The 26,283-nt window shown below is 42.7% G+C and overlaps 1 protein-coding gene across 5 annotated transcripts in view; it reads left to right on the plus strand.

Moving 5' to 3' along the window:
* The first annotated feature begins 20,402 nt into the window (after window positions 1-20,402).
* Window positions 20,403-26,283, plus strand: part of LOC108712508 (phosphatidylinositol 4-phosphate 3-kinase C2 domain-containing subunit gamma) — a 36,540-nt gene continuing 30,659 nt past the window's right edge. For 2 of the 5 annotated variants that reach the window (XM_018254707.2, XM_018254706.2), the window contains exons 1-4: window positions 22,136-22,687; window positions 24,499-25,221; window positions 25,580-25,662; window positions 25,745-25,902. In XM_018254707.2, the coding sequence (XP_018110196.1) occupies window positions 24,571-25,221; window positions 25,580-25,662; window positions 25,745-25,902 (892 nt within the window). In that variant the 5' untranslated portion in view covers window positions 22,136-22,687; window positions 24,499-24,570. Of the gene's footprint in view, window positions 20,477-22,135; window positions 22,688-23,188; window positions 23,247-24,498; window positions 25,222-25,579; window positions 25,663-25,744; window positions 25,903-26,283 lie in introns of those variants that run through there. The other 3 variants (XM_041587815.1, XM_018254708.2, XM_041587816.1) reach the window with 3 other exon arrangements.

Below are 26,283 nucleotides of genomic sequence, written 5' to 3' on the forward strand. Positions count from 1 at the left end.
TATTGGGCCTCACAAGCGTCAGTTTAGTGTACGAGAATAAATGTTAACAGATATAGTAGGGCACTATAGGGAAAGTAGAACAAGATGGAGATAGTAGGACAAGATGGAGACAGTAGGGCAAGATGGAGACAGTAGTGTAAGATGGAGACAGTAGGGCAAGATGGAGACAGTAGGACAAGATGGAGACAGTAGGGCAAGATGGAGACAGTAGGACAAGATGGAGACAGTAGGGCAAGATGGAGACAGTAGGGCAAGATGGAGACAGTAGGGCAAGATGGAGATAGTAAGCCAAGATGGAGACAGTAAGCCAAGATGGAGACAGTAGGGCAAGATGGGGACAGTAGTGTAAGATGGAGAGAGTAGGGCAAGATGGAGACAGTAGGGCAAGATGGAGACAGTAGGACAAGATGGAGACAGTAGGGCAAGATGGAGACAGTAGGGCAAGATGGAGATAGTAAGCCAAGATGGAGACAGTAAGCCAAGATGGAGACAGTAGGACAAGATGGAGACAGTAGGATAAGATGGAGACAGTAGGACAAGATGGAGACAGTAGGACAAGATGGAAACAGTAGGACAAGATGGAGACCTTAGGACAAGATGGAGACAGTAGGACAAGATGGAGACAGTAGGAAAAGATGGAGACAAAGGACAAGATGGAGACAGTAGGGCAAGATGGAGACAGTAGTGTAAGATGGAGACAGTAGGACAAGATGGAGACAGTAGTGTAAGATGGAGACAGTAGGGCAAGATGGAGACAGTAGGACAAGATGGAGACAGTAGGGCAAGATGGAGACAGTAGGACAAGGTGGAGACAGTAGGGCAAGATGGAGACAGTAGGGCAAGATGGAGACAGTAGGACAAGATGGAGACAGTAGGGCAAGATGGAGACAGTAGGACAAGATGGAGACAGTAGGGCAAGATGGAGATAGTAAGCCAAGATGGAGACAGTAAGCCAAGATGGAGACAGTAGGGCAAGATGGGGACAGTAGTGTAAGATGGAGACAGTAGGGCAAGATGGAGACAGTAGGACAAGATGGAGACAGTAGGATAAGATGGAGACAGTAGGACAAGATGGAGACAGTAGGACAAGATGGAAACAGTAGGACAAGATGGAGACCTTAGGACAAGATGGAGACAGTAGGACAAGATGGAGACAGTAGGAAAAGATGGAGACAATAGGACAAGATGGAGACAGTAGGGCAAGATGGAGACAGTAGGACAAGATGGAGACAGTAGGACAAGATGGAGACAGTAGGGCAAGATGGAGACCTTAGGACAAGATGGAGACAGTAGGGCAAGATGGAGACAGTAGGACAAGATGGAGACAGTAGGACAAGATGGAGACAGTAGGAAAAGATGGAGACAGTAGTGTAAGATGGAGACAGTAGGGCAAGATGGAGACAGTAAGACAAGATGGAGACAGTAGGGCAAGATGGAGACAGTAGGGCAAGATGGAGACAGTAGGACAAGATGGAGACAGTAGGACAGGATGGAGACAGTAGGGCAAGATGGAGACAGTAGGGCAAGATGGAGACAGTAGGGCACTGTATTGGAAAGTAGAACAAGATGCAGACAGTAAGAAACAATGGAAGATGGAGACAATTGGGCAACTTTGGGCATGTAAATAAGCCCTAGTGCATAATGCACAGAATGAGGTATTTGGGGGTGATATCTGTGCTTTAGATCTTAATTTTGGGGCATGTTGGGAGATTTTATTGGGAATTTGGATTTTTCTTGAAACCATTTTCTTAATGATGTGACTTTTCTTTAGAAGAAGCATAAATAGAAGAGAGAAAAGTGCTGTAACTAATGGCAATCGGACACTAATTAGACATGGCCATTTGAGTGCAATTATGGCAAGTTTAATTGTTTTTATAGAAATCATATTAATCTGTTAATAAGTGAAAGTGTCTGTTGTACAATGTGATTCCTACAGCAGCCGGACGCACAGGAGATACTTTGCCGAGTGAGGGAAGAGTGACCTCTAGTGGCTGCTGGGGCACATTCCATTGAATCAGCCAATAATGATATTAATGACAATATAATACTAATAATAATACTACTAATAATAATACTACTAATAATAATGTATCACAAGGTGCATCAGGGAAAGAAAAAGGACATTTGGGAAATGTGGCTGAAACCCCCAATGACAGAGACTGGGAAACGGTAATGTTTAGGGGCAGATTCGCTTTGTGTTGCAGGAAAAGTCCATAAATTCCCTTAAACTGAAAAAGTGCAAAATGTGTAAATGTCAACTAAAGCCTCAAAAGGAGCAGCTTTGTCTTTTTCAACAATTCAGTCTCACTCTCCCTCACAGAGCAAGGTTCAAACAAGAGATTATAATAAACTCCACCCTGTGTCTCAGGCAGAATATTAGATTGTTATACAGGGAATGATTTAGTCTCACTCTCTCTCTCTCAGCACAAGGGCAAATAATTAACCTCTCAGTTCCCTGTGTCCTGTCTGTGCTGCAGGAGGAACAAGTATCTGGAGAAGGGGATCACCTGGGACTTGGAGGAGAGAATCAATAACCCAGAATTACATTGTATCCACGTGTTTCCTCCTTAGTCTCATGTATTCTGTATCATCAGAAAAATAGCATTTTGGTCATTTAGTGCTATTATTAGGGTGAGATGAGAGGGCAGAGGAATATTTGGGGTAATTAGGGTGAGATGACAGGGCAGAGGAATATTTGGGGTAATTAGGGTGAGATGAGAGGGCAGAGGAATATTTGGGGTAATTAGGGTGAGATGAGAGGGCAGAGGAATATTTGGGGTAATTAGGGTGAGATGACAGGTCAGGGGAATATTTGGGGTAATTAGGGTGAGATGACAAGGCAGAGGAATATTTGGGGTAATTAGGGTGAGATGAGAGGGCAGAGGAATATTTGGGGTAATTAGGGTGAGATGAGAGGGCAGAGGAATATTTGGGGTAATTAGGGTGAGATGAGAGGGCAGAGGAATATTTGGGGTAATTAGGGTGAGATGAGAGGGCAGAGGAATATTTGGGGTAATTAGGGTGAGATGAGAGGGCAGAGGAATATTTGGGGTAATAAGGGTGAGATGAGAGGGCAGAGGAATATTTTGGGTAATTAGGGTGAGATGAGAGGGCAGAGGAATATTTTGGGTAATTAGGGTGAGATGAGAGGGCAGAGGAATATTTGGGGAAACACATGAAATGGTCTGAGGCGTATTCCTCAGGGTGTGGGGCAGTTTGGGGTGGAATCAACTCTTTCCCAATCAATAGGACAATGTGCCCCATTTAGAGGCGAGTGGGTTGGGGGAGAGGCAGAAATTCATCCTCTGTAACTGTCATGTTTGCTCACTCAGCTAATCTCTTCTTCTCGCACTCGCAGCTCCATTTAGAATGTGAATATCAAACTGTCAGTTCTGCTCCATTCATCATCATAAGCAGAAATCATTCCCAAATCTAAACTTGTTTTCTATCATCGGCTTATTGTGAGGAATAATAAATGGAGCAGCAAGGTGACTGGGCCACACAGGTGACAATTAAGTGCAGGGAGCAGAGAGCGGCACAACTGCAAATAGAATCTGTATCTGCCCAAAACGTTTCTGTCTCTCGGGGCCACAAAATCACTAATATTATTCCCCACGTGTTGTGCCGCCAGAGCCCCTTCACCCAATGTTAATTCTCGGTGTATCAATGGAAGGCGACATAATGGCAGTTTCTAACCAAGTGTTGGAGAGACCTGGGGAAAAACAGACTTTGTGGGGCTTGTTCTGCAAGAACAGCTGAAGGGCCACAGGTTGAAAAACACCAGTTATAAAGATTTTTACCATTGTCTCCATCTTGCCTTACAGTCTCTGTCCCTGCATACTGTCTCCATCTTTCCATACTGTCTCCATTTTGACCTAATATCTTGTCCCAATTTGTCTACTGTCTCCATCTTCTCCTACTGTCTCCATCTTGCCCTACTGTCTCCATCTTCTCCTACTGTCTCCATCTTGCCCTACTGTTTCCATCTTGTCCTGCTGTCTTATCCCACCTTGTCCTACTATCTCCATCTTGTTTTACTGTCTCTATCTTACCCTACTGTCTCCATCTTATCTTACTGTCTTTATCTTACTCTACTGTCTCCATCTTGTCCTACTGTCTCCATCTTGTTTTACTGTCTCTGTCTTGCCCTACTGTCTCCATCTTGCCCTACTGTCTCCATCTTGTCCTACTGTCTCCATCTTTCCCTACTGTCTCCATCTTACTCTACTGTCTTCATCTTGCCCTACTGTCTCCATCTCATTCTTTTATCACCATCTCCCCCTAATGTCTCCATCATGTCCTGCTGTGTCCATCTTACTCTACTGTCTCCATCTTGCCCTACTGTCTCCATCTCATTCTTTTATCACCATCTCCCCCTAATTTCTCCATCATGTTCTCCTGTCTCCATCTTAGTCTATTGTCTTCATCTTGCCCTACTGTTTCTATCTTGGTCAACTGTCTCCATCTGGTCTTACTTCTTTCATAATGCCCTTTCTCCATCTTAAAATATGGTTGTTGGAGAGACCTGGGGTAAAACAGACTTTATGAGGTACTTTTTATTTATATAAATTAGGCTTTCAGTCCTTTAGGCATCACTGGGGAAGCTGAGGCTTGTTCTGCAAGTACAATTGAAAAACTGTATTATAAAGATTTTCTGCTGTCACCATCAGAGTCTCTTGCCTTGTTGTCTCGTCCTACTGCCTACGTCTTGCTTTGTTGTCTCTATCTTAACCAACAGTCACCATTTATTCCAATTAATATTGCCCTACTGTCTCCAACTTACCAACCTTACAAGTTAGGAGTCAAGAGAAACTACTATTAAGGACCTCATTGTTTTGAGGAGCAGCAGGTGTAGGTGAAGAAGTTGGGGGGAAATCTCAATGTTTAGTAGTCATCAGTGTTGGTGGTGGGACATCCAAACTTAAATGCCCTTTTGGCTCTCTAGATGATTAATGGTTAAGAAAAAAAATATTTCTAACTATAATTGTTACAAAAACAATGAACATGTTTGTTTGTCGGCCGGCACTGCGATCGCCAAGTACAAATACTGGAGCCCATAACAAACCCATATGTTCAGATACAGACCCAGGTCCTATTCTATCGGCTCAGCGTGGATCTGTTGGAGAAATATTCCCTAAACATTGGGAACAACACAGATAAATAACAGTTGGTTTTACCAGACAGGGGGACGGGAAGTAACACAGAACTGAGCTGAGAATATTCCAGAAGAAACAGCCTGTCGACTGTGTGATTGTACAAAGAGAGGAGATGGAACCTGCTGCTGGACCTGATATAGAACCCTGGGGGTTGGAAACTTGCAACTCCAATTCCACATTCTGGTCCAAGAATAGTTCTGTTCTGTGATTCAATCCATTGTATCCATGGCGCCAACCGTATCTGCCCATCAAATTGTATTCCTCAGCCTGAAGTACTAGGGCATTATCTCTCTAGGGGTCAGGGGTCCCCAAATTCTAGGGCTGCCCCCTGGAGTGACCTTGAGCAGTAGCAGAGTGGGCTCAATCTTTAATTAAGATTTAGGGGTCCGTTTACTAAAGTGCGGTAAATCTGACTTTAAGTTTCCGCATGTTATCGCTGAGAATATTTTTACGCCAGAATATTCGCAGCGACTAAGTTTACTAAACAGCGATGCGCTCAGAAGTCATTGCGATCACTTGCGGTAACTACGTTAAGGAACCAGCTTACGTTAGCGGTAATTTTAGCGAGTTGCGAATTTTCTGGCGAAAAATTACGTTTTTGCGAATATTTATGCTATAAAATAGTCTTGTTTTATGGCGGTTATTATGGCAATTTTTACTGTGACATTTATGGCCAGAAATGCATCTTCAAAACTTATAAACTTTATTGACTGATGATTATACCATCCAACAACATCACCAGAGTAACACCAATCAAACATGTCTGCATCATATAAACCCTTCTGCCAATAGAATCATAGGAAATGATACCAATCTCTTTGCTTCATAGAAATGCACAGTTTAATGTAGCCAATCCCAATGAAACCAAAAAGTGTAGAGGCTGACGAATCCTTGGACTGTGATGCCACTGCCAATAATACGACTCTGAGCTGAAACTGCTGCTGTTGCACCAGATAGAAACAGAAGCCAAAACATCCTGTCAGCAATAGCTACAGATCTCCCTCCTGTCAGCAAAGAATGATGGGTAAAAAAAAAACATTATTATGGGATATTTCCTGCCCCTTGAGAATTTTCTGGCGGAAAAAATACTTTTACGCCACTTCATATGTGGCGGTAAAAGTTTGCGAATATTCTGGCGTTAATTTTGTCTTTAGCACATTTCGCTGTTTAGTAAACCATGCGTTAATGTGTACGTAGCGTTATTTTCAGCAAATGCGATAACTGGCGAACAATTATTCTTGCGCAAGAAAATTCGCAAATTTATATTTACCGCAGGTTAGTAAACTGGCGATAACATATTTGGCGAAAATTCTGTCTATATATTGTGCGAATATTTTTAACGCACTTTAGTAAACGGACCCCTTAGAGTGAGAGAGCTTCTTTGTACCCTGGGTACCTCTGGAACTATAGGTGACACCCCAATCTTTCTATATATCTGTAACCTTGTTATGAGCTAAGGGGACCCAGTCTGAAGGTCAGTTAGGGGGGAGATTTGGGGTGAGTGTTTATTTGTACCCTGGGTACCCCTGGAACTATAGCAGGGTGACACCCCAATGTTTCTATATATCTGTAACCTTGTTATGAGCTAAGGGGGCCCAGTCTGAAGGTCAGTTAGGGGGAGATTTGGGGTGAGTGTTTATTTGTACCCTGGGTACCCCTGGAACTATAGCAGGGTGACTGTTACCCCAATGTTTCTATATATCTGTAACCTTGTTATGAGCTAAGGGGGCCCAGTCTGAAGGTCAGTTAGGGGGAGATTTGGGGTGAGTGCTTATTTGTACCCTGGGTACCCCTGGAACTATAGCAGGGTGACACCCCAATGTTTCTATATATCTGTAACCTTGTTATGAGTTAAGGGGGCCCAGTCTGAAGGTCAGTTAGGGGGAGATTTGGGGTGAGTGCTTATTTGTACCCCTGGAACTATAGCAGGGTGACACCCCAATGTTTCTATATATCTGTAACCTTGTTATGAGTTAAGGGGGCCCAGTCTGAAGGTCAGTTAGGGGGAGATTTGGGGTGAGTGCTTATTTGTGCCCTGGGTACCCCTGGAACTATAGCAGGGTGACACCCCAATGTTTCTATATATCTGTAACCTTGTTATGAGCTAAGGGGGCCCAGTCTGAAGGTCAGTTAGGGGGAGATTTGGGGTGAGTGCTTATTTGTGCCCTGGGTACCCCCAGCTAGGTGGTTACTAAATTTAAGGGGACAGTGGCACTTAATTCAAATTTCTGTTTGAAATTTGGACAAATTCTGTGACCAAATCTTTTAGATTTTGCTCAGATTTGATACTCTGAACATGTTTCAGATCAATGGAGGATCCTGTATTCTGTGCAACCCCAATAGAAACAGAGCTGAGTCCATGTGGATCTGGCAGAAGACTCAGAGGCTGAACCCCAATATTATGTAGATTCATAAAAATATTACATTTTTGGCCCATTCTTCTTTCTGGGAAGATTATTTATTGGGACAGATTTGCTGGAATCCAGTCTGGACACAGTTGGAGCGAATGATTTCTTTTCTTCTGGACCCCCGACTGGTTTATACTGGAAAGAAAAATGTTTCTCATCGAATGACATAAAATGAATCAGAACAAAGTCGCTGAAATCAGCCAATTGTGTGAGCCGCTTGTGCTCTGTAATTAAACAATGCAGAGAAATGAGCACCTGCCAAACCTCTCATTTACCAAAATGTGTGTTTTAGAGACATTAAAAGGTAATCACTCATACGGCAAACACTGCTGTCTCACTTTCACTGCAATCCTTGTAAATATAGAAATATATACACAGATACAATCCCTCACACTTCATTAGCTGATTAGCAATTTACATTAACTAAATTCTGTTGGTTTCAGTTATATCTGTATTTCTCCTGAAGGGCCCATATACTGAAATGTTTTTGCTGCACTGGGATTAGTCAAAGAGGGTTCCCTATGCTGCCATAGTTTTATGTGATCTCTCTGTACAGACTATGAGCAAACTTAGGGGCTGTTCCTGCTGAATTGTGCTTAGTACAGGGAATACCTATGTACCATAGTTTTATGGGATCTCTCTGTACAGACTATGAGCAAACTTAGGGACTGTTCCTGCTGAATTGTGCTTAGTACAGGGAATACCTATGTACCATAGTTTTATGGGATCTCTCTGTACAGACTATGAGCAAACTTAGGGACTGTTCCTGCTGAATTGTGCTTAGTACAGGGAATACCTATGTACCATAGTTTTATGGGATCTCTCTGTACAGACTATGAGCAAACTTAGGGACTGTTCCTGCTGAATTGTGCTTAGTACAGGGAATACCTATGCTGCCAAAGTTTTATGGGATCTCTCTGTACAGACTATGAGCAAACTTAGGGACTGTTCCAGCTGAATTGTGCTTGGTACAGGGAATACCAATGCTGCCATAGTTTTATGGGATCTCTCTGTACAGACTATGAGCAAACTTAGGGACTGTTCCTGCTGAATTGTGCTTGGTACAGGGAATACCTATGCTGCCATAGTTTTATGGGATCTCTCTGTACAGACTATGAGCAAACTTAGGGACTGTTCCTGCTGAATTGTGCTTAGTACAGGGAATACCTATGCTGCCATAGTTTTATGGGATCTCTCTGTACAGACTATGAGCAAACTTAGGGACTGTTCCTGCTGAATTGTGCTTAGTACAGGGAATACCTATGCTGCCATAGTTTTATGGGATCTCTCTGTACAGACTATGAGCAAACTTAGGGGACTGTTCCTGCTGAATTGTGCTTAGTACAGAGGAATACCTATGTACCATAGTTTTATGGGATCTCTCTGTACAGACTATGAGCAAACTTAGGGGACTGTTCCTGCTGAATTGTGCTTAGTACAGGGAATACCTATGTGCCATAGTTTTATGGGATCTCTCTGTACAGACTATGAGTAAACTTAGGGACTGTTCCTGCTGAATTGTGCTTAGTACAGGGAATACCTATGCTGCCATAGTTTTATGGGATCTCTCTGTACAGACTATGAGCAAACTTAGGGACTGTTCCTGCTGAATTGTGCTTAGTACAGGGAATACCTATGCTGCCACAGTTTTATGGGATCTCTCTGTACAGAATATCAGCAAACTTAGGGACTGTTCCTGCTGAATTGTGCTTAGTACAGGGAATACCTATGTGCCATAGTCTTATGGGATCTCTCTGTACAGACTATGAGCAAACTTAGGGACTGTTCCTGCTGAATTGTGCTTAGTACTGGGAATACCTATGTACCATAGTTTTATGGGATCTCTCTGTACAGACTATGAGCAAACTTAGGGGCTGTTCCTGCTGAATTGTGCTTAGTACAGGGAATACCTATGCTGCCATAGTTTTATGGGATCTCTCTGTACAGACTATGAGCAAACTAAGGGACTGTTCCTGCTGAATTGTGCTTAGTACAGGGAATACCTATGTGCCATAGTTTTATGGGATCTCTCTGTACAGACTATGAGCAAACTTAGGGACTGTTCCTGCTGAATTGTGCTTAGTACAGGGGAATACCTATGCTGCCACAGTTTTATGGGATCTCTCTGTACAGACTATGAGCAAACTTAGGGGCTGTTCCTGCTGAATTGTGCTTAGTACAGGGAATACCTATGCTGCCAGAGTTTTATGGGATCTCTCTGTACAGACTATGAGCAAACTTAGGGGCTGTTCCTGCTGAATTGTGCTTAGTACAGGGAATACCTATGCTGCCATAGTTTTATGGGATCTCTCTGTACAGACTATGAGCAAACTTAGGGGCTGTTCCTGCTGAATTGTGCTTAGTACAGGGAATACCTATGCTGCCAGAGTTTTATGGGATCTCTCTGTACAGACTATGAGCAAACTTAGGGACTGCTCCTGCTGAATTGTGCTTAGTACAGGGAATACCTATGCTGCCATAGTTTTATGGGATCTCTCTGTACAGACTATGAGCAAACTTAGGGACTGCTCCTGCTGAATTGTGCTTAGTACAGGGAATACCTATACTGCCATAGTTTTATGGTATCTCTCTGTACAGACTATGAGCAAACTTAGGGGACTGTTCCTGCTGAATTGTGCTTGGTACAGGGAATACCTATGCTGCCATAGTTTTATGGGATCTCTCTGTACAGACTATGAGCAAACTTAGGGACTGTTCCTGCTGAATTGTGCTTAGTACAGGGAATACCTATGTACCATAGTTTTATGGGATCTCTCTGTACAGACTATGAGCAAACTTAGGGGACTGTTCCTGCTGAATTGTGCTTAGTACAGGGAATACCTATGCTGCCATAGTTTTATGGGATCTCTCTGTACAGACTATGAGCAAACTTAGGTGACTGTTCCTGCTGAATTGTGCTTAGTACAGGGAATACCTATGCTGCCATAGTTTTATGGGATCTCTCTGTACAGACTATGAGCAAACTTAGGGACTGTTCCTGCTGAATTGTGCTTAGTACAGGGAATACCTATGTGCCATAGTTTTATGGGATCTCTCTGTACAGACTATGAGCAAACTTAGGGGACTGTTCCTGCTGAATTGTGCTTAGTACAGGGAATACCTATGCTGCCATAGTTTTATGGGATCTCTCTGTACAGACTATGAGCAAACTTAGGGGCTGTTCCTGCTGAATTGTGCTTAGTACAGGGAATACCTATGTACCATAGTTTTATGGGATCTCTCTGTACAGACTATGAGCAAACTTAGGGGACTGTTCCTGCTGAATTGTGCTTAGTACAGGGAATACCTATGCTGCCATAGTTTTATGGGATCTCTCTGTACAGACTATGAGCAAACTTAGGGGCTGTTCCTGCTGAATTGTGCTTAGTACAGGGAATACCTATGTACCATAGTTTTATGGGATCTCTCTGTACAGACTATGAGCAAACTTAGGGACTGTTCCTGCTGAATTGTGCTTAGTACAGGGAATACCTATGTACCATAGTTTTATGGGATCTCTCTGTACAGACTATGAGCAAACTTATGAAATGAAACTGTAAAAGTTAGTTCCACACTCATGGTCCCTACTCCCCATTAGAATCCAGGGGTGCAAGTGAGGTTGATGAATGAGTTTCCCCTTGGGACACAGAAAATCACAGCACTTACAAACCTTCTGGGCTTTTGAGTTATTACAGAACATTTCCAGCCTGGTGTAAACCCTAACGTAGCTTCTGATGAAGTGGTTGGGTGCCATGAAATGTGCCAAGCGGGTATGCTGCTCTAATTTTGGATATTTTAATGCGCTTTAAATAAAATTTCACATTTTTTACTATTTTTAAACCTTACTGCATGGGATGGCAGGGAAATGTAGAACGCTAAAGTCTGTGGATAGCCGGTAAGTGCTCCCACTAAAATCTTTGTGCCAGCCTGGTCTAAAGACTCGCCGTTGTGGTCTAATGGGGAATAGGAGCCAGTGGGGACGCCCGCAGCCCTAGTCTTTTTTTTCTGCCGCTTCTTCCTATGGCGCATTTTACGCGATGAGCATGATGATGTCATCACTCTTTGGTGCGAAGTTTAAAGTGGACCTGTCACCCTGACATAGAAAGCTGTATAATAAAAGTCATTTTCAAATTAAACATGAAATCCAATTTCTTTTTTTTATTAAAGCATTCATAGCTGTTGTAAGCTCATTTAAATATCTCAGCTGTCAATCAAATATTGTCTGCCCCTCCTCTATGCCTTAGGCAATTACTTTCACTTTCCTTTCAGTGTGTCGCCAGGACATGGGGATGGACATCAGGTCCCCCATTCTGGTGCACAAACAAGATTCTGAGATGATACAAGACTTGTCTTAATAACAGTGTCCCACAATATGGCTCCTGCCTGCTTGTTATAATTATAACTTCCCAGACCGAAGGAAACCAGATTCAAATAATGTATATAGTGTAATTAAAGCTTATTTTGCTTGACTAACGTGATAAAATAGGATTTGGAATAATTTTTTTGGGTGGCAGGTACCCTTTAAATATTTAAAGGGGCCTCAGGCTAAAACTCATTGGCTGTTGTTAGGTTTAATTCAGTTGGTTCCTCAGAGTGCTTTCTGTCTGATATCCTCTGGGTTTGATCCCTACCTGTATGACTTTGCTGAATTCTGTCTATATCGACCCCGGCCTCGTTACCTGGTTATACCTTGGGAAATTGGTGTTGCCTCCCATCCCAAATACTTTGTAATGATAGTGCCCCTTGCTTTTCTCCTCTCATATTAAGACCTGGTGGCATCTGAGTAGATGAGGGCTCCTCCCGAAGCCAAAGGCGGTTGCTACAGGCAGAAGATTGAGCCATGAGAAGGAGTCTCGTACTTGTTCTGAAGTTAGGGAGCCCTTCGTGACACCTGGCTTAACTGTAGAACCATTCGGGCCGATCCTTCCTGATCATATTTTTCAAAAATTGTAGGGAAATGATGAAACTTATTCTGTGTAAGAAAGAGTCTTAATGAGGAAAGGAGAGATGAGTGATTGCATATTGTAAAGATGGATAATGACAGCCGCGTGAAGGTCACAACCATTAAATAGATCCTGCACAGAATAAAATCTCTGCTCATCTCTAAATAGAAGGGTGAGAGCCAACGGTGTCCCAAAGTTCCCTGGAGCCAATGGACACAACAGCTCAGAAAGCCTTAGGATAGAATATCCCCAACAATGATTCATCTGTCACCTGCTGGAACTATTCTCATCTACTAATGTAAAGTACAGAGGTGTCACCAGAGGTCCTACATCTGAGCAGCCAGAACAAGTGTTGTGGGATATAGGTAAGGCCAGTGTTAAGGTTGGGTTAAGAGGGCCCCATAGTAGAGCCTTCTATATAAAAGAGGAGTAAAGTAACATGGTCAACATAGCAGACCTTTCAGAATAAGACAGGAGTGATGTTGGGCCCCATAGCTGTGCCGCCTAGAAGAGACGGGAGTGATGGTGGCCCCCATAAAAGCAATTTATCAGTTCGAGAGAATTGGAGAGGTGATGAATAGGAATGGAGTGATGTTGCTACCCATTGCAGTTCTTTATAAATTAGAGCAAAGTGAGTTTGGTTCTAGCAAGAGCACTTTCTGAGTAGACTGGAGTTGGTCCACATAGCATGACTTTCTGAATAAGAGAGGGGTGACCTTGATTCCCTACAGCAATGCCACCTAAAGGACTGAAGGTGGTCCCCATAGCAACACTTTCTGAATAAGAGGGGAGTGAGGTTGGTCCCCATAGCAGGACGTTCTGAATAAGAGGGAAACTCTTACCAACAATAAAGAAGGGAGAGTGAGGACACCAAAGTGCAGAAGACAGAGGAACTAGATTGCTGGGTAGAGAAGACAATGAAGAAAATGAGGAAGAGATATTTAGGAATTAGGGGACAGGAGAAAGAAGAAGGCACTATGGAGATATTCTGTGTCGGGGGGGGGGTTATAGAGGGCAAGAGAAAACAAATAGGCAGAATAAAGAAACAGAGACAGACCCTGGAGAGAATTCAGCCAAATAAGAGAAGTACAAAAGTCTCCCTTCTCTGACAATAGATTATTGATATATCTATATCTTTGTGTATATTTGTGTTACTTTGTTGCTATCTGCCCCCCCCCCTCCCATCCTTTGTGGTGCTTCTAATTTGCAGCTATTTAGCCAATCTGGGGTGAAATAAACGCTTTAGTATCACAGATAAAGTTCCCGTTAGTGCTGACGAGCCCGTCTCTTTCATTCATGACCTTTAGTTGTAGAATTATCTGCAGTCTGTTCCAGCTTATTGCCATTAATTCATCCTTGCCTTTTGGGAGCTCGGATAGTTCAGCAAGATCCTCTCTGGTCTCTTTATTGAAACCGAGCGCAGCAAGTCTACTTAATTATTCCCTAAATGCTAAACCTTGAATCATTTTGGTTACTCTACATGACTAGCAATTTTCCTTCTGCAGTGTGCCCTTGTTTTAATGAGTACAATTGCCGGCAATAGATCATGCGTGGCCTTCGCTCTCTGTCATAATAACATCTGCTGATTTACTGCTCATTGGACGGCACCGAGCACCTTCTACATTCACCATTAGCTACTTCAGGCAGCTCCACCATCAGCACGGAATGCACTAACATTGATCATTTTGCTCAGGTAAATGCTGATACAATCTCTGTAACAAGGAAACAATACTTTCTCTTGCCCAAGGCATAAAAGACAACACACGTACGTGGCACTGGTGCCCATAACCACCACATGCCTGTTGACAGATTTCCACCAGATACCTGAGGTTCCAGTGCTCAAGAAGTAGAAAACTGTTGACAGTTGTCATCCAACTACATTTGGAAGGACATCTCCAAGTTATGCACCTTTCCTTTGCCTTGTTGCCTTATTAGACTCTGTATCATCTTGTCCTGTAGGTGGTGAATCCAGAGACTGAAGAAAGGGACATCATCTCATGAGCCAAGCAGTGCTGGTGATCCAATGAATAAAATCCTTGGAGGTGCCCTTGGCTTAAGCCCAGATGATTAAAGTGCTTTTCAGTGGAAAGTAGGCCTCTCAATGGGGTCGGTTCTGAAGTACATTAGTATTTAATTGTCAAAGAGAAAGTATCTGAGGAGCATAAGATCATGAGATAAGCAGACAAGGAGATCCACCAAACATTTACCATTGATCCAGAGGATAACATTCTTGGAGCTTATGTCAAGAACTTTCAGTGGTAAGTACTCATGAGTGGATGAAGACAGTAAAAGGAGAACTCTCAATGGGGTCAGTTCTGGAGTAACCACATCACAAGGAAACATAAGCATTGTGCATATCATTCACAATTAACACCTTTGAGGACTGGAACAGATGGGTAACAGTCAATGGTCAAGAAAAAATGACCAACGCAACATGATAGAGTGACAGATCAATTTTTGTAGAGACAGGATAGTACTATATTTGTGAGGAACTTCTGCATGCACTTGGGTGTTTGGGCCAACAGCTCTAGTTGCCGCCTGGTGCCAACTTCAGGTGGTGGACAATTTACTCAGGAAATGTTTACTGCTCAAGAAAACAAAATATTTTGTCTATATTTTATATCTAGTCTTGAATCTAATTATAAAACAAGATGTAGGCAGATACAGCAGGTCAAAATGGAGACAGTATGACAAGATGGAGACATTATGGCAAGATAGAGATAGTAGGGCAAGATGGAGACATTAGGGCAAAATGGAGATAGTAGGACAAGATGGAGACAGTAGGACAAGATGGAGACAGTAGGACAAGATGGAGACAGTAGGGCAAGATGGAGACAGTAGGGCAAGATGGAGACAGTAGGACATAATGGAGACAGAAGGACAAGATGAAGACAGTAGGACAAGATGGAGACAGTAAGACAAGATGGAGACATTAGGGCAAGATGAAGACAGTAGGACATAATGGAGACAGAAGGACAAGATGAAGAGAGTAGGGCAAGATGGAGACAGTAGGACAAGATGGAGACAGTAGGGTAAATGTTGAGCATAGTAATACTATATATGAGTGTTGCCCAATAAGCATCTCTTTAGCACCAATAGTCCCAGACCAGGATGCTGCTTAGTTGTAACATAGTTTGAAGTTTTTATAAAAGTGAAGTTGGATCCTGGGCAGAAAGTACAAATGAATGAGTGAGCATTAATATGTCAATATCATCCCTTTATTCTATGGGGGAGGGGCAGAATGAAGATCTTTCTCACTCTGTACATTATATGATTTATTAATCACTTCCCCGGTGCTCGGCAGATAATGTCATTAAACTCTGAGTCCAGAGCAAACACTCCCCATCCACAAGGATGAAATGGAAAGGAGGCTGAGGGATTATTTGGGTTCACAAAAGTTTGAATGGAAATATGAATAATTGAAAGATTGTGGTGGTTCCGCCGAATATCCCAGAGCACTGCTGATTAGATTCCATTTATTTCCATTGTATTTTATTTCTCTCTGTCCATCCGTTTATCTGTCTCACACTCTCTCTCTCTTTGTCATTTCGTCATTTTTAAAAATTTTGATAAAACTCAAATGTACTCGTTTTTTTATTGATTTCCAGCAATTTGATTTAAAAGAAAACTTTAATCAGAAAAGCTGTTAAATTGCATTAAAAAAACTTGCAAAAACCGCCTTTTATTATTGATTTTCAGTTTGCGAATTCTGAAAGTTTAACCCAAGGGCTGAAATAGGTTGAATTGGAAAATCCCCCCCCCAACACCGCTTTCCGCTGCGGAATTTTTAATTCTGTTTTCCTTTTCTTTTTATTGTTAAACTGAAAATTTGATTCGAGGGAGCAGCAACATCTCCAGCTTTAATGACTTATGAAAAACAACATAAGAAGAATATGAAACAGTTGGATCCCATAAAATGCTTTCCCAGAAGTCAACTTACTGGAGTGGAGCAATGTTATAATTACGGCTGAAGTGGCAATTAAACCCAATCACTGAACAATCCATTGACAAAGCCTTAGACAAACTTCACGTGGAGATGAATAAGATTTCCCAACAACTGGAGTGTCATAATAAAAAAAAATTCTGAATTAGAATCAACAGTCTCTTCCATTTATGACGACTCATTCAGAGCGCAATATAAAACTGAATGAAATGCACAAGATCTCTTCCTTAAAGTTGATGACCTGGAGAACTATTCCAGACACAATCATTTAAGGTTCATTGGAAATTCACAAGATGGACTCAAGATTGTTACAAAAAGATTCCCTCAAAAATGAGTTGAAAGTTGAAAGACTTTACAGAATAGGTCGACTTAAAGGGATACTGTCATGGAAAAACATGTTTTTTTCCAAAACACATCAGTTAATAGTGCTACTCCAGCAGAATTCTGCACTGAAATCCATTTCTCAAAAGAGCAAACAGATTTTTTTATATTTAATTTTGAATTCTGACGTGGGGCTAGACATATTGTCCGTTTCTCAGCGGCCCCAGTCATGTGATTTGTGCCTGCACTTTAGGATGGAACTGCTTTCTGGCAGTTGTTTCTCCTACTCAATGTAACTGAATGTGTCTCAGTGGGACCTGGATTTTACTATTGAGTGCTGTTCTTAGATCTACCAGACAGCTGTTATCTTGTGTTAGGGAGCTGCTATCTGGTTACCTTCCCATTGTTCTGTTGTTTGGCTGCTGGGGGAGGAAGGGAGGGGGTGATATCAGTCCAACTTGCAGTACAGCAGTAAAGAGTGACTGAAGTTTATCAGAGCACAAGTCACATGACTGGGGCTAACTGGGAAATGAACAATATGTCTAGCCCCATGTCAGATTTCAAAATTGAATATAACAAAATCTGTTTGCTCTTTTGAGAAATGGATTTCAGTGCAGAATTCTGCTGGAGCCGCACTATTAACTGATGTGTTTTGAAAAAAAAACATGTTTTCCCATGACAGTATCCCTTTAAGGACTCTCGTCAGACCAGACCTAGAGTTGTCATGGCCACATTCTTGGATTATTCTGATAAAAACACTCTTTTTCAAGCATTTAAGAAATCCAAAGAGATAGAAGGGAATAAAATTCCGATTTTTCAATCTTCAAAAGCCTGACAATCTTTGCTATCGATGGGTATCCATTGTGCATTGATGTATCCTGCAAAATTGAAGATTTTTCTGACAAGTGGACCCACAAATTTTTGACGACTCTTCAGAATCCATTCGCTTTGTGGATCAACTCATAAAACAGAATAGCAATTATTTTTCTTCTCCTAAAACAAACTTTACACTCTGTAGAGTGAGGGAAGAGGGATGATAAGGACAAAAGGTTTGAGAGATCTCACCATGTATCTGGGGGACCCACTAAAGATCATATTTATGGAAAATTGGTCAAATCAAATGTATCCCAGGCACAAAGACAGAGTTTTAAGGCTGACACAAATCTGTTAGTATTCTAATGATCGGTTGCTCCATCATCCTATGGGGATTTCTTGGAATAAGTATGAGATCCAGAAAGCACCAAATGACGTCTCCAAAAGACTCCATTTTATCCAAATAATAAAAATAATTTCAAAAACAATTTCCTTTTTCTGTGTAATAATAAAACAGTCGCTTGTACTTGATCCCAACTGAGATATAATTAATCCTTATTGGAGGCAAAACCAGCCTATTGGCTTTATTTCATGTTTATATGATTTTCTAGTAGACTTAAAGGAACAGTAACACCAAAAAATTACAGTGTTTTAAAGAAATGAAAATATCATGTATTGTTGCCCTGCACTGGTAAAACTGATCTGTTTGCCTCAAAAACACTACTATAGTTCATATTAACAAGCTGCTGGGGAGCAATGGCGGAAATTGAAAAACGGCTAAATGGCACAGGATAACTAATGGATAACAGATAACACCATTAGACAGACAGAGCTTATTTGGTATCTGATGTGTAACCTGAGCCTTTTCTCCTTTGAATGGCTGCCCCCATTGCTACACAGCAGCTTATTTATATAAACAATAGTAGTGTTTCTTAAAGGGATACTGTCATGGGAAAAACATTTTTTTCAAAATGAATCAGTTAATAGTGCTGCTCCAGTAGAATTCTGCCCTGAAATCCATTTCTCAATTTTGAAATCTGACATGGGGCTAGACATATTGTCAATTTCCCAGCTGCCCCAAGTCATGTGCAAGTTGGACTGATATCACCCCCCCCAGCAGCCTAACAACAGAACAATGGGAAGGTAACCAGATAACAGCTCCCTAACACAAGATAACAGCTGCCTGGTAGATCTAAGAACAACACTCAATAGTAAAATCCAGGTCCCACTGAGACACATTCAGTTACATTGAGAAGGAAAAACAGCAGCCTGCCAGAAAGCATTTCTCTTCTAAAGTGCAGGAACAAGTCACATGACCAGGGGCAGCTGGGAAATCGACAAAATGTCTAGCCCCATGTCAGATTTCAAAATTGAATATAAAAAAATCTGTTTGCTCTTTTGAGAAATGGATTTCAGTGCAGAATTCTGCTGGAGCAGCACTATTAACTGATTCATTTTGAAAAAAATGTTTTTTCCCATGACAGTATCCCTTTAAGCAAACACAGCAGTTTTACCAGTGCAGGGCAACACTGCATTATATTTTCATTACTTTAAAACACTTTTATTTTTTGACGTTACTGTTCCTTTAAGGTATGAAGATCCAAATTACAGAAAGTTCCGTTATCCGGAAAGCCTCAGGTCCCGAGCATTCTGGATAACAGGGTTTTACCTGTTCTAGGTGCCCTCTCTCTCTTGGCAATTCCTCTGAGTGAGGTTACGTTTATTATTGTTCTCTTTATTCACTGTATTCGAATTGTTTCCAACTCAGTCAAATATAGATTTGTTCGAGACCTTCCGTTCGACATGTAACATTACTAATTCCTCTCCTTTGTTGTATTTGACTTATTCTGCATGTTAAAAATATCAATTTTTTTTTGAAAAAAAAAATAATAAATGATGAAAAAAATAATAATAATAATAGATTTTCAGAAAAATGTGCTAAATAAATGTTAATAAAGGAATAGGTGTGAATATTCCAATCACCATGAGAGGGCGCCAGACAACCACTTTTCGGCAATAAATAAAGAGACTGATGTGCAAATGTGGAGGTACCTGCCTGTACTATCTGTTACCCCTATTAAATGTGTTCCTTCTGCAGGTTTGTACTCTAATCAGTCTGTAGCATCCAGAAGTTCACTGTTCTCTCTCTACGATCCCCCCACCCCGGGTGCATATTTCTACCTTATACAATGAGCCCCACAGGAGTTTGAGAGTTAACATTAATATCCTGTTTCCTGTTTTGTAAGGCAGAAAGTCTGTGACTGGAGCAGTGGGTGGGGCTAGAAAATCCTGATGGCAGCTTCCAGGGGATTTTATCATATTAAATAATGTAAAATGTGGGTTGTTAGTGCAGTTTGCTTCTTACACATCTTTCCCTGGTGCTAAAGTTACAGATTTACTTGAGTACATATGGACATGCCTGCTGAGCAAAGTGGGGTACACTAGTCCCTGTGTGAGTAACAAGGAGTGTGGGGCTCAGTATTATGCTTACCCCCCCCCCTCAATAGTCTGTACAAAGAGGCCGGGGTTCCCCCATAGTTACCATAGAAAGCAGGAATGTGGGGCCCATATAAGTCTGCTGCCCCTCTGACTCACACTGCAGGGGCCAATCAGGGCCTTTTTGTATTTGGGGTGAGGGAGGAATTGGGGTACCTGCTGGGAGAACAAACCCCATTGGGCACAAGTACAGGCCATTGATGTGTTATTGCCCCCAGCACAGGGAGTCTCTCAGGGAAACAGCACCCGGCACAGGACAGAACATTCTGTAACACAGGGGGACATTCCTGCCCCCCCCACAGGGGGATATAAATAGAGTGACCTGATACTGAGCAGCCACAGACCCCCAGTGCCGTTTATACAAAGGGGCCCAGCTGACAGTCGGGACATTCCCAGGTACTGAATTTGGGGGGGGGGTCTGGCTACATTTGGGGCATATCAGAGGGGGGGTTTGCTTTGAGACAAGCACTGGGGGGTCCTGTTAGGGCTGAAAAGCCAGGGGTCCCTATTCTGTAGACAGAAGAGGGGGTTGATTTATTTGGGGAGCTTATTGTCCTCAGTTGGGGTAAATCACAAAGTCTTTTTCTGAAGGATTGTGTTTATGTACAAACTACAACTCCCATAATTCTCAGCTGATCACAGGCTGAAACTAAAGGCATCTCCCCTGTTCTCAATCTGTCTCTAATGAGTGAGGCTGAAGGGAGACTCTCTCTGCTCCCCCCATAAACCCATTATAACCCCCTGTTTTACATTTCCTATAGGCCCAGGGCAGGGAGTCCATGAGTCTGGGAGTCGCTGACACCCCTGTTCCTTCTCTTTATTTCTATGGCACCGCCATGTTACTCTATAAATAGGGTCGGGGGTTAACAGATTTCCTAGGACCCCATTATTTAAATAAACCAATGGTCCCACAACTGCCGACCTTTTAATTCCCTGAAAGATTTCACTCATGTCTGCTGAAAGGAGGGGCTGCTCATTCATTCAGATCACATGGGGTTAAACTGTGTCATTTCTGTAGCACTGAGGCAGCAGCGCCCCCTGGTGGAAACTGACTCAAAGTCAGCTTGTCTTCTGATTGGCTCTGTACCATGTGTCTGTGTGTGTGTATATATAAATTTATCTGTATTATATATATCTGTGTGTGTGTGTGTATATATATATATATCTGTATATGTGTATATATATAAATATATCTGTATTAAATAAATCTGTATATCTATATATCTGTGTGTGTGTGTGTGTGTGTATATATATATATATATATCTGTATATCTGTATATCTGTGTGTATATATATATATATATATATATATATATATATATATATATATATATATATATATCTAATCCATCTGAAAGCCAGCACTCTCGAAGTGGAAATAGCTTGCCTGGGTGCTGTGTCAATCATTTCAATCATAATCCATCCAATAGAAACCACACTCACAGGTCTTCAATATATTCAAAGTATTTTTATTATTATCAAGCTAAAGGCTAACGTTTTGGCCTATTCCTAGGCCTTTCTCAAAGTGACCCTAACTTTGAGAAAGGCCTTGGAATAGGCTGAAACATTAGCCTTTAGCTTGATAATAAAAATACTTTGAATATATTTAAGACCTATGAGTGCGGTTTCTATTGGATGGATTATATATATATATACCTGTGTATATATATATACCAGTAGTATACTCAGTGCTGTACACTGTAGGCTTCTATAAAGTTCTTATTAGGGCCCAATGGAGTGAGGGCCACACACACCCAGTCAATGTATTAGGAGTAAACAAACTCCAGCTGCCCAAGATCATCTCCATGGTAACAGCGAGCGTGTGCCCCGGGGCAACTGATAAGGGCAGAAAGTCAACACAAGTCATGGGAGTGTCCGTGGGGCCGGTGGCACCAAGTGGTACAAGCGATTAGGCCACAAGGGGCGGGATTAGTGTATGGGGCGGGATTAGTGTATGGGGCGGGATTAGTGTATGGGGCGGGGGGGGTTCTGATTCCGTGGGGTTGGTATCTGCCCTTCCTCAATCAATTAATCAATCATCTCATTAATCAGGTCAGAGTTGCCCTTTAATCCTGCCCAGGAGTTCACTGGGAGTTCCTCGTTCTTTCATTTCTGCCTCTTGGTTTTATTTTGTTTGTTCTGGATAAACAGAATCTGACAGCGAGCGAGCGCTAGGGTGCAGGGAGTTCATTTGCTCATCAGCCTCAGACCCTCAGGACTCCCAGCAGCCTGCTCTAACTCCCATCAGTCAGGGAAATATTCAGAGGCCCCCCCAATGGGAAAAGGTATCCTGGGAGTAACACCCACTTTTCTGTGCTGAGAGAGAAATTGTTACTTGTGTTAGAAAGTTTCCATAGTAGAATGAACTACAGCTCCCAGCATTCTCTAGGAGCCACTGCGAGTGCCAGGGGGAGGGGAGGACAGACTGTCTGTTCTGCTTTCCATAATAAAACGAAAGTACAGAGAGTGAGAAAACCACACACAGGCGGCTCCACCTGCACCACAGAGAACCAGTTTCACTGGGAAGCGCCCGAGCCCCGTCAGCTCCTTCATTCTTACTCTGTAACTCTGCCAATTGCCCCTTCCTGGGGTAACACAAGCACAGAGGTAAGTGATTTTCCTCCCCAGTATAGAAAGTGTTATTATTTGTTCCCTGGCAATGTCAGTGCTGAGTCTGGCTTCTACTGGAACCAAGAGCTTGCACTTTACGCTCATTATCCCTGAGCTTGGCTTCACTTCCTGTTTATACAGAGTCTTCCAGACTGGATCCCATTGGTAATTCTCCTAAAAAGAAGTCTCCCCGGCGCTGCCTCTGGCTGCCAACTGCCCCCTAACATTATTGGAACCCCCCCAGTCCAACTGAAGTCCAATAAGCAGCCCCCATGGAGCTAAATTCTGCTGCAGGGGCATTTAGTAAATGGAAATACCAAAGCTGATACAAAAATCACAGGTTACAGTTCAACTACAACTCCAGCCTCAAAGACCCGCAGACAACTTTCGTCTTATGTTTTGCTGAAGTCACGCGGCTTCTTACTGACAGGTTTGTTCCTGTTTGGGGAGGGGCAGTTGGTGAATAATTACCCTGAGATTCGCTCCTCATTGACTTTCCACCTGTTGGTCTACTTGCCCCAGGCACATTCCTGCTGCGTCTCGTAGTCTGACATTGGTATGTCAAGTATGGGACACGCTGAGGACGTTGGGTACAATGAATGGCAGTGGTGTGAGGGGCAATGTGGGGTAGAACTGGTGGGAACAAATGTGTCTGTAGGATATGGGCCATTGTGTAAGGGGCAATGTGGGCTACAATGGATCCTGTGCATTGGTTTGGGAGTTATAGGATATAGGGCAGTGTATGAGGGACAATTCTGGGTAGAATATGTATTGGTGTGGGAGCGATGGGGCAGTCTGTGAGGGGTTGGGTAGGGCAGAACTAGTGGGGGTCATTGGTGTGGTTGCTATGGTGCAGTCTGTGGGGGTTACGTAGGGCAGAACTGATGGGGTCATTGGTTTGGGAGTTGTAGGACATGGGTCTGTGAGGGGTTGGGTAGATGTGATGGAGACATTGGTACGGGTCTATGGGACACAAGGTAGTGTGTGAGGCACAATGGGGCAAATGCACTAAATGCCGAAGCGCCTAACGCTAGTGTTCATTCGCCAGCGTAGCGCATTTCCGTTCATTCGCCGATTCACTAACGGACGCTGGCGTAAATTCGCTAGTGTTACTTCGCACCCTTACGCCTGGCGAATTTGCGCAACGGACTTAACTACGCAAATTCACTGACACGCGAATTATTCTGAACGCTACCTTTTACGCCAGACTTCCTTCGCCACCTCAGACCAGGCGAAGTGCAATAGAGTACATAGGGATTGCTTCAAAAAAAGTTAAAAACACTGGCGTCTTTTCATTTTTTATGGGTGATAGGCTGAAAAAGATCGAAATTTTTTTTGGGGCTCCCCTCCTTCCCCCCTACATTTCCTAACTCATGGCAGCTTAACTATACAGTGGGCACATGTGCAGGGCAAAATAAACATTTTATTTGCTGTTTTGAAGGTTCCCAGGCTTGTGTAGTGATTCTACATATACCTCCATTGTAACTTCAATTTGGCGCCGTATGCAAATTAACCATCGCTAGCGTAACTTCGCTTTGCTTGGCGAATTAACCATAGTGCAACTTCGCAACCTTACGCTTCCCCTGAGCGCAACTTCGGATTTTAGTGAATTTGCGTAGCACTGGCTAAAATACGTCTGGCGAAGCGCGGCAAAGCGCGGTGAAACGGACGCTGGCGCAACAACGATTCTTAGTGAATGTCCCACAATGTTGGGTAGAATTGATGGGGGTATTTATATGGAATCTGTGAGCTTTTGGGAAATTCATTATAAAACATCTTATATGTGCCGTTTCCTTTGTACTTTGCAGCCACGAGGGGCAAATCCCATATTCACATGCAGATGTTTCTCCTGAAAACTCTACACCAGAAGTGAAGGAGATATGGATCACAGTCACCAAAATGACATCTCTCAACCACATGACAACTCAGGTGTCCAGTTACCTGCATTTTCCTTCCCCAACACCCAGTATGATCAAGCGTATCCAGCTGGAACTTTTGTGCCCAATATCCAGACCTATCCAGGTCTCCCTAGTCAGATGGCTCTTGGATTTGACTCATTTTTGCCTCCCACAAACAATGTGGCCCCTTCTATAGTTCCCTATCAGTTCCAATCAACCAACTGGCTTGAAGAACATCTACAGAGCTTTCCAGCTCAAACCTCCCCTGATTTGCAAGGACCTTCTGAGCAAGATGCAGAGCAGCCCCTGCCTGGAGTCACAGGAATTGGGTTTGAGCATTTCTGGGGATTGGAGTCTGATGAACCCACTACTCATTATCATTCCATCAATATCCAGTTTAATGGAAACAGACAAAGAGATGGAGTATTTTCTGCAGGAGAAGACTTTACCCAAGTCTCAAGGAGACACACTATACACATTGCACCAGACTCAAATAACTTTTTTTTTCAAACACAAACAACAAACACCAATGAAATCACCCAGAGGTCACGGTCATTATATGGATACTCAGCTCATCAGTCTTTGGATTTGGAGGAACCACCCACTGCATCTCATCATTCCTGGAAATCTGAGGTACAGTATGGAACCCAACTATTTACATTTAAAAAGCATTTAGTAAAGCTGTGGTGGCCTGGGACCATTTGTATCTCCCAGGGTTCAACCATTCACTCAGATAATTCCAACCCAGCTTCCAAAACGGATTCAGACCAATACCTCGATCATAAATATGATGGGAAGAGATGAAATATGACTGAGTGAAGATGAGTTTTAATGGGGTGGTCCATTCTGCAGGAGGGTTAGGGTTGGGGTTATGATTATTGGTCCAGGTTTAGTTTGCAAATCCTGATCTGAATGTTCCCTATGTATCATGAAAGAATGGCCCTAGGATACTGGGAATGTCCATTTCACAAGATTTGGGTTTTTTCCCCAGAAACAGGAATGGCGGATCAAGCTTTTAGACTCCTCAGAGAACAGTAACAAGGACTTTGGTGCATTTTGTGATGCAGTGAAAACGTAAGTTAGTATTTTACTAGTATTTTACTACTATTTTGTCATTGCGTCTCTGATTTCATCATCTTTCATTGGTACATTGCAGTATCCGGAGGGAATATTCTGCGTCTGACCCCGTCTCCAATTCGGGGAGAGTGTGGAGCGTTGCAGTGAGGTTCCCCTTGGGGGTCAGTGTAGAGTCAGACCTGAATATCACTGTGTATGGAGACTGTCTGCCTCATCCCCTCAACTACTCTGAGAAAGGTAATGGGTCCCCTAATGTTCCACTGGGATATTCCAAGATCTTCTCACCCGGCACCAACACATGGATCCACCTGGGCACCACGAGGGGTTAAAAAAACTACTTTTTAAAGCAACTCAGAAGTTAGGGAAGATGCTCAATAGTCACAGTCATTACTTCTCCACTTTGTTCTACAACTTGTTATGGGAAGGTGATTGGCTGAATGGAACTTGGGGAATCCCTACTGGGAGTCTGATCCTCTGTGCAAGATCTGGGGTTGGATGGGAAGATCAGGTGATGGTTCTGGTCATGGACTGACAACCGTTTGGTGCTGAACTAGGAAAAGACTGGGGCAGATTGGAGAGACAATGCCCCTTTTGTCATTTTCTGCCCCATCGCTTGAT

The sequence above is a fragment of the Xenopus laevis genome, chromosome 3S (assembly GCF_017654675.1).
Source record: "Xenopus laevis strain J_2021 chromosome 3S, Xenopus_laevis_v10.1, whole genome shotgun sequence".
In the NCBI taxonomy this organism is placed as follows: Eukaryota; Metazoa; Chordata; class Amphibia; order Anura; family Pipidae; genus Xenopus; species Xenopus laevis.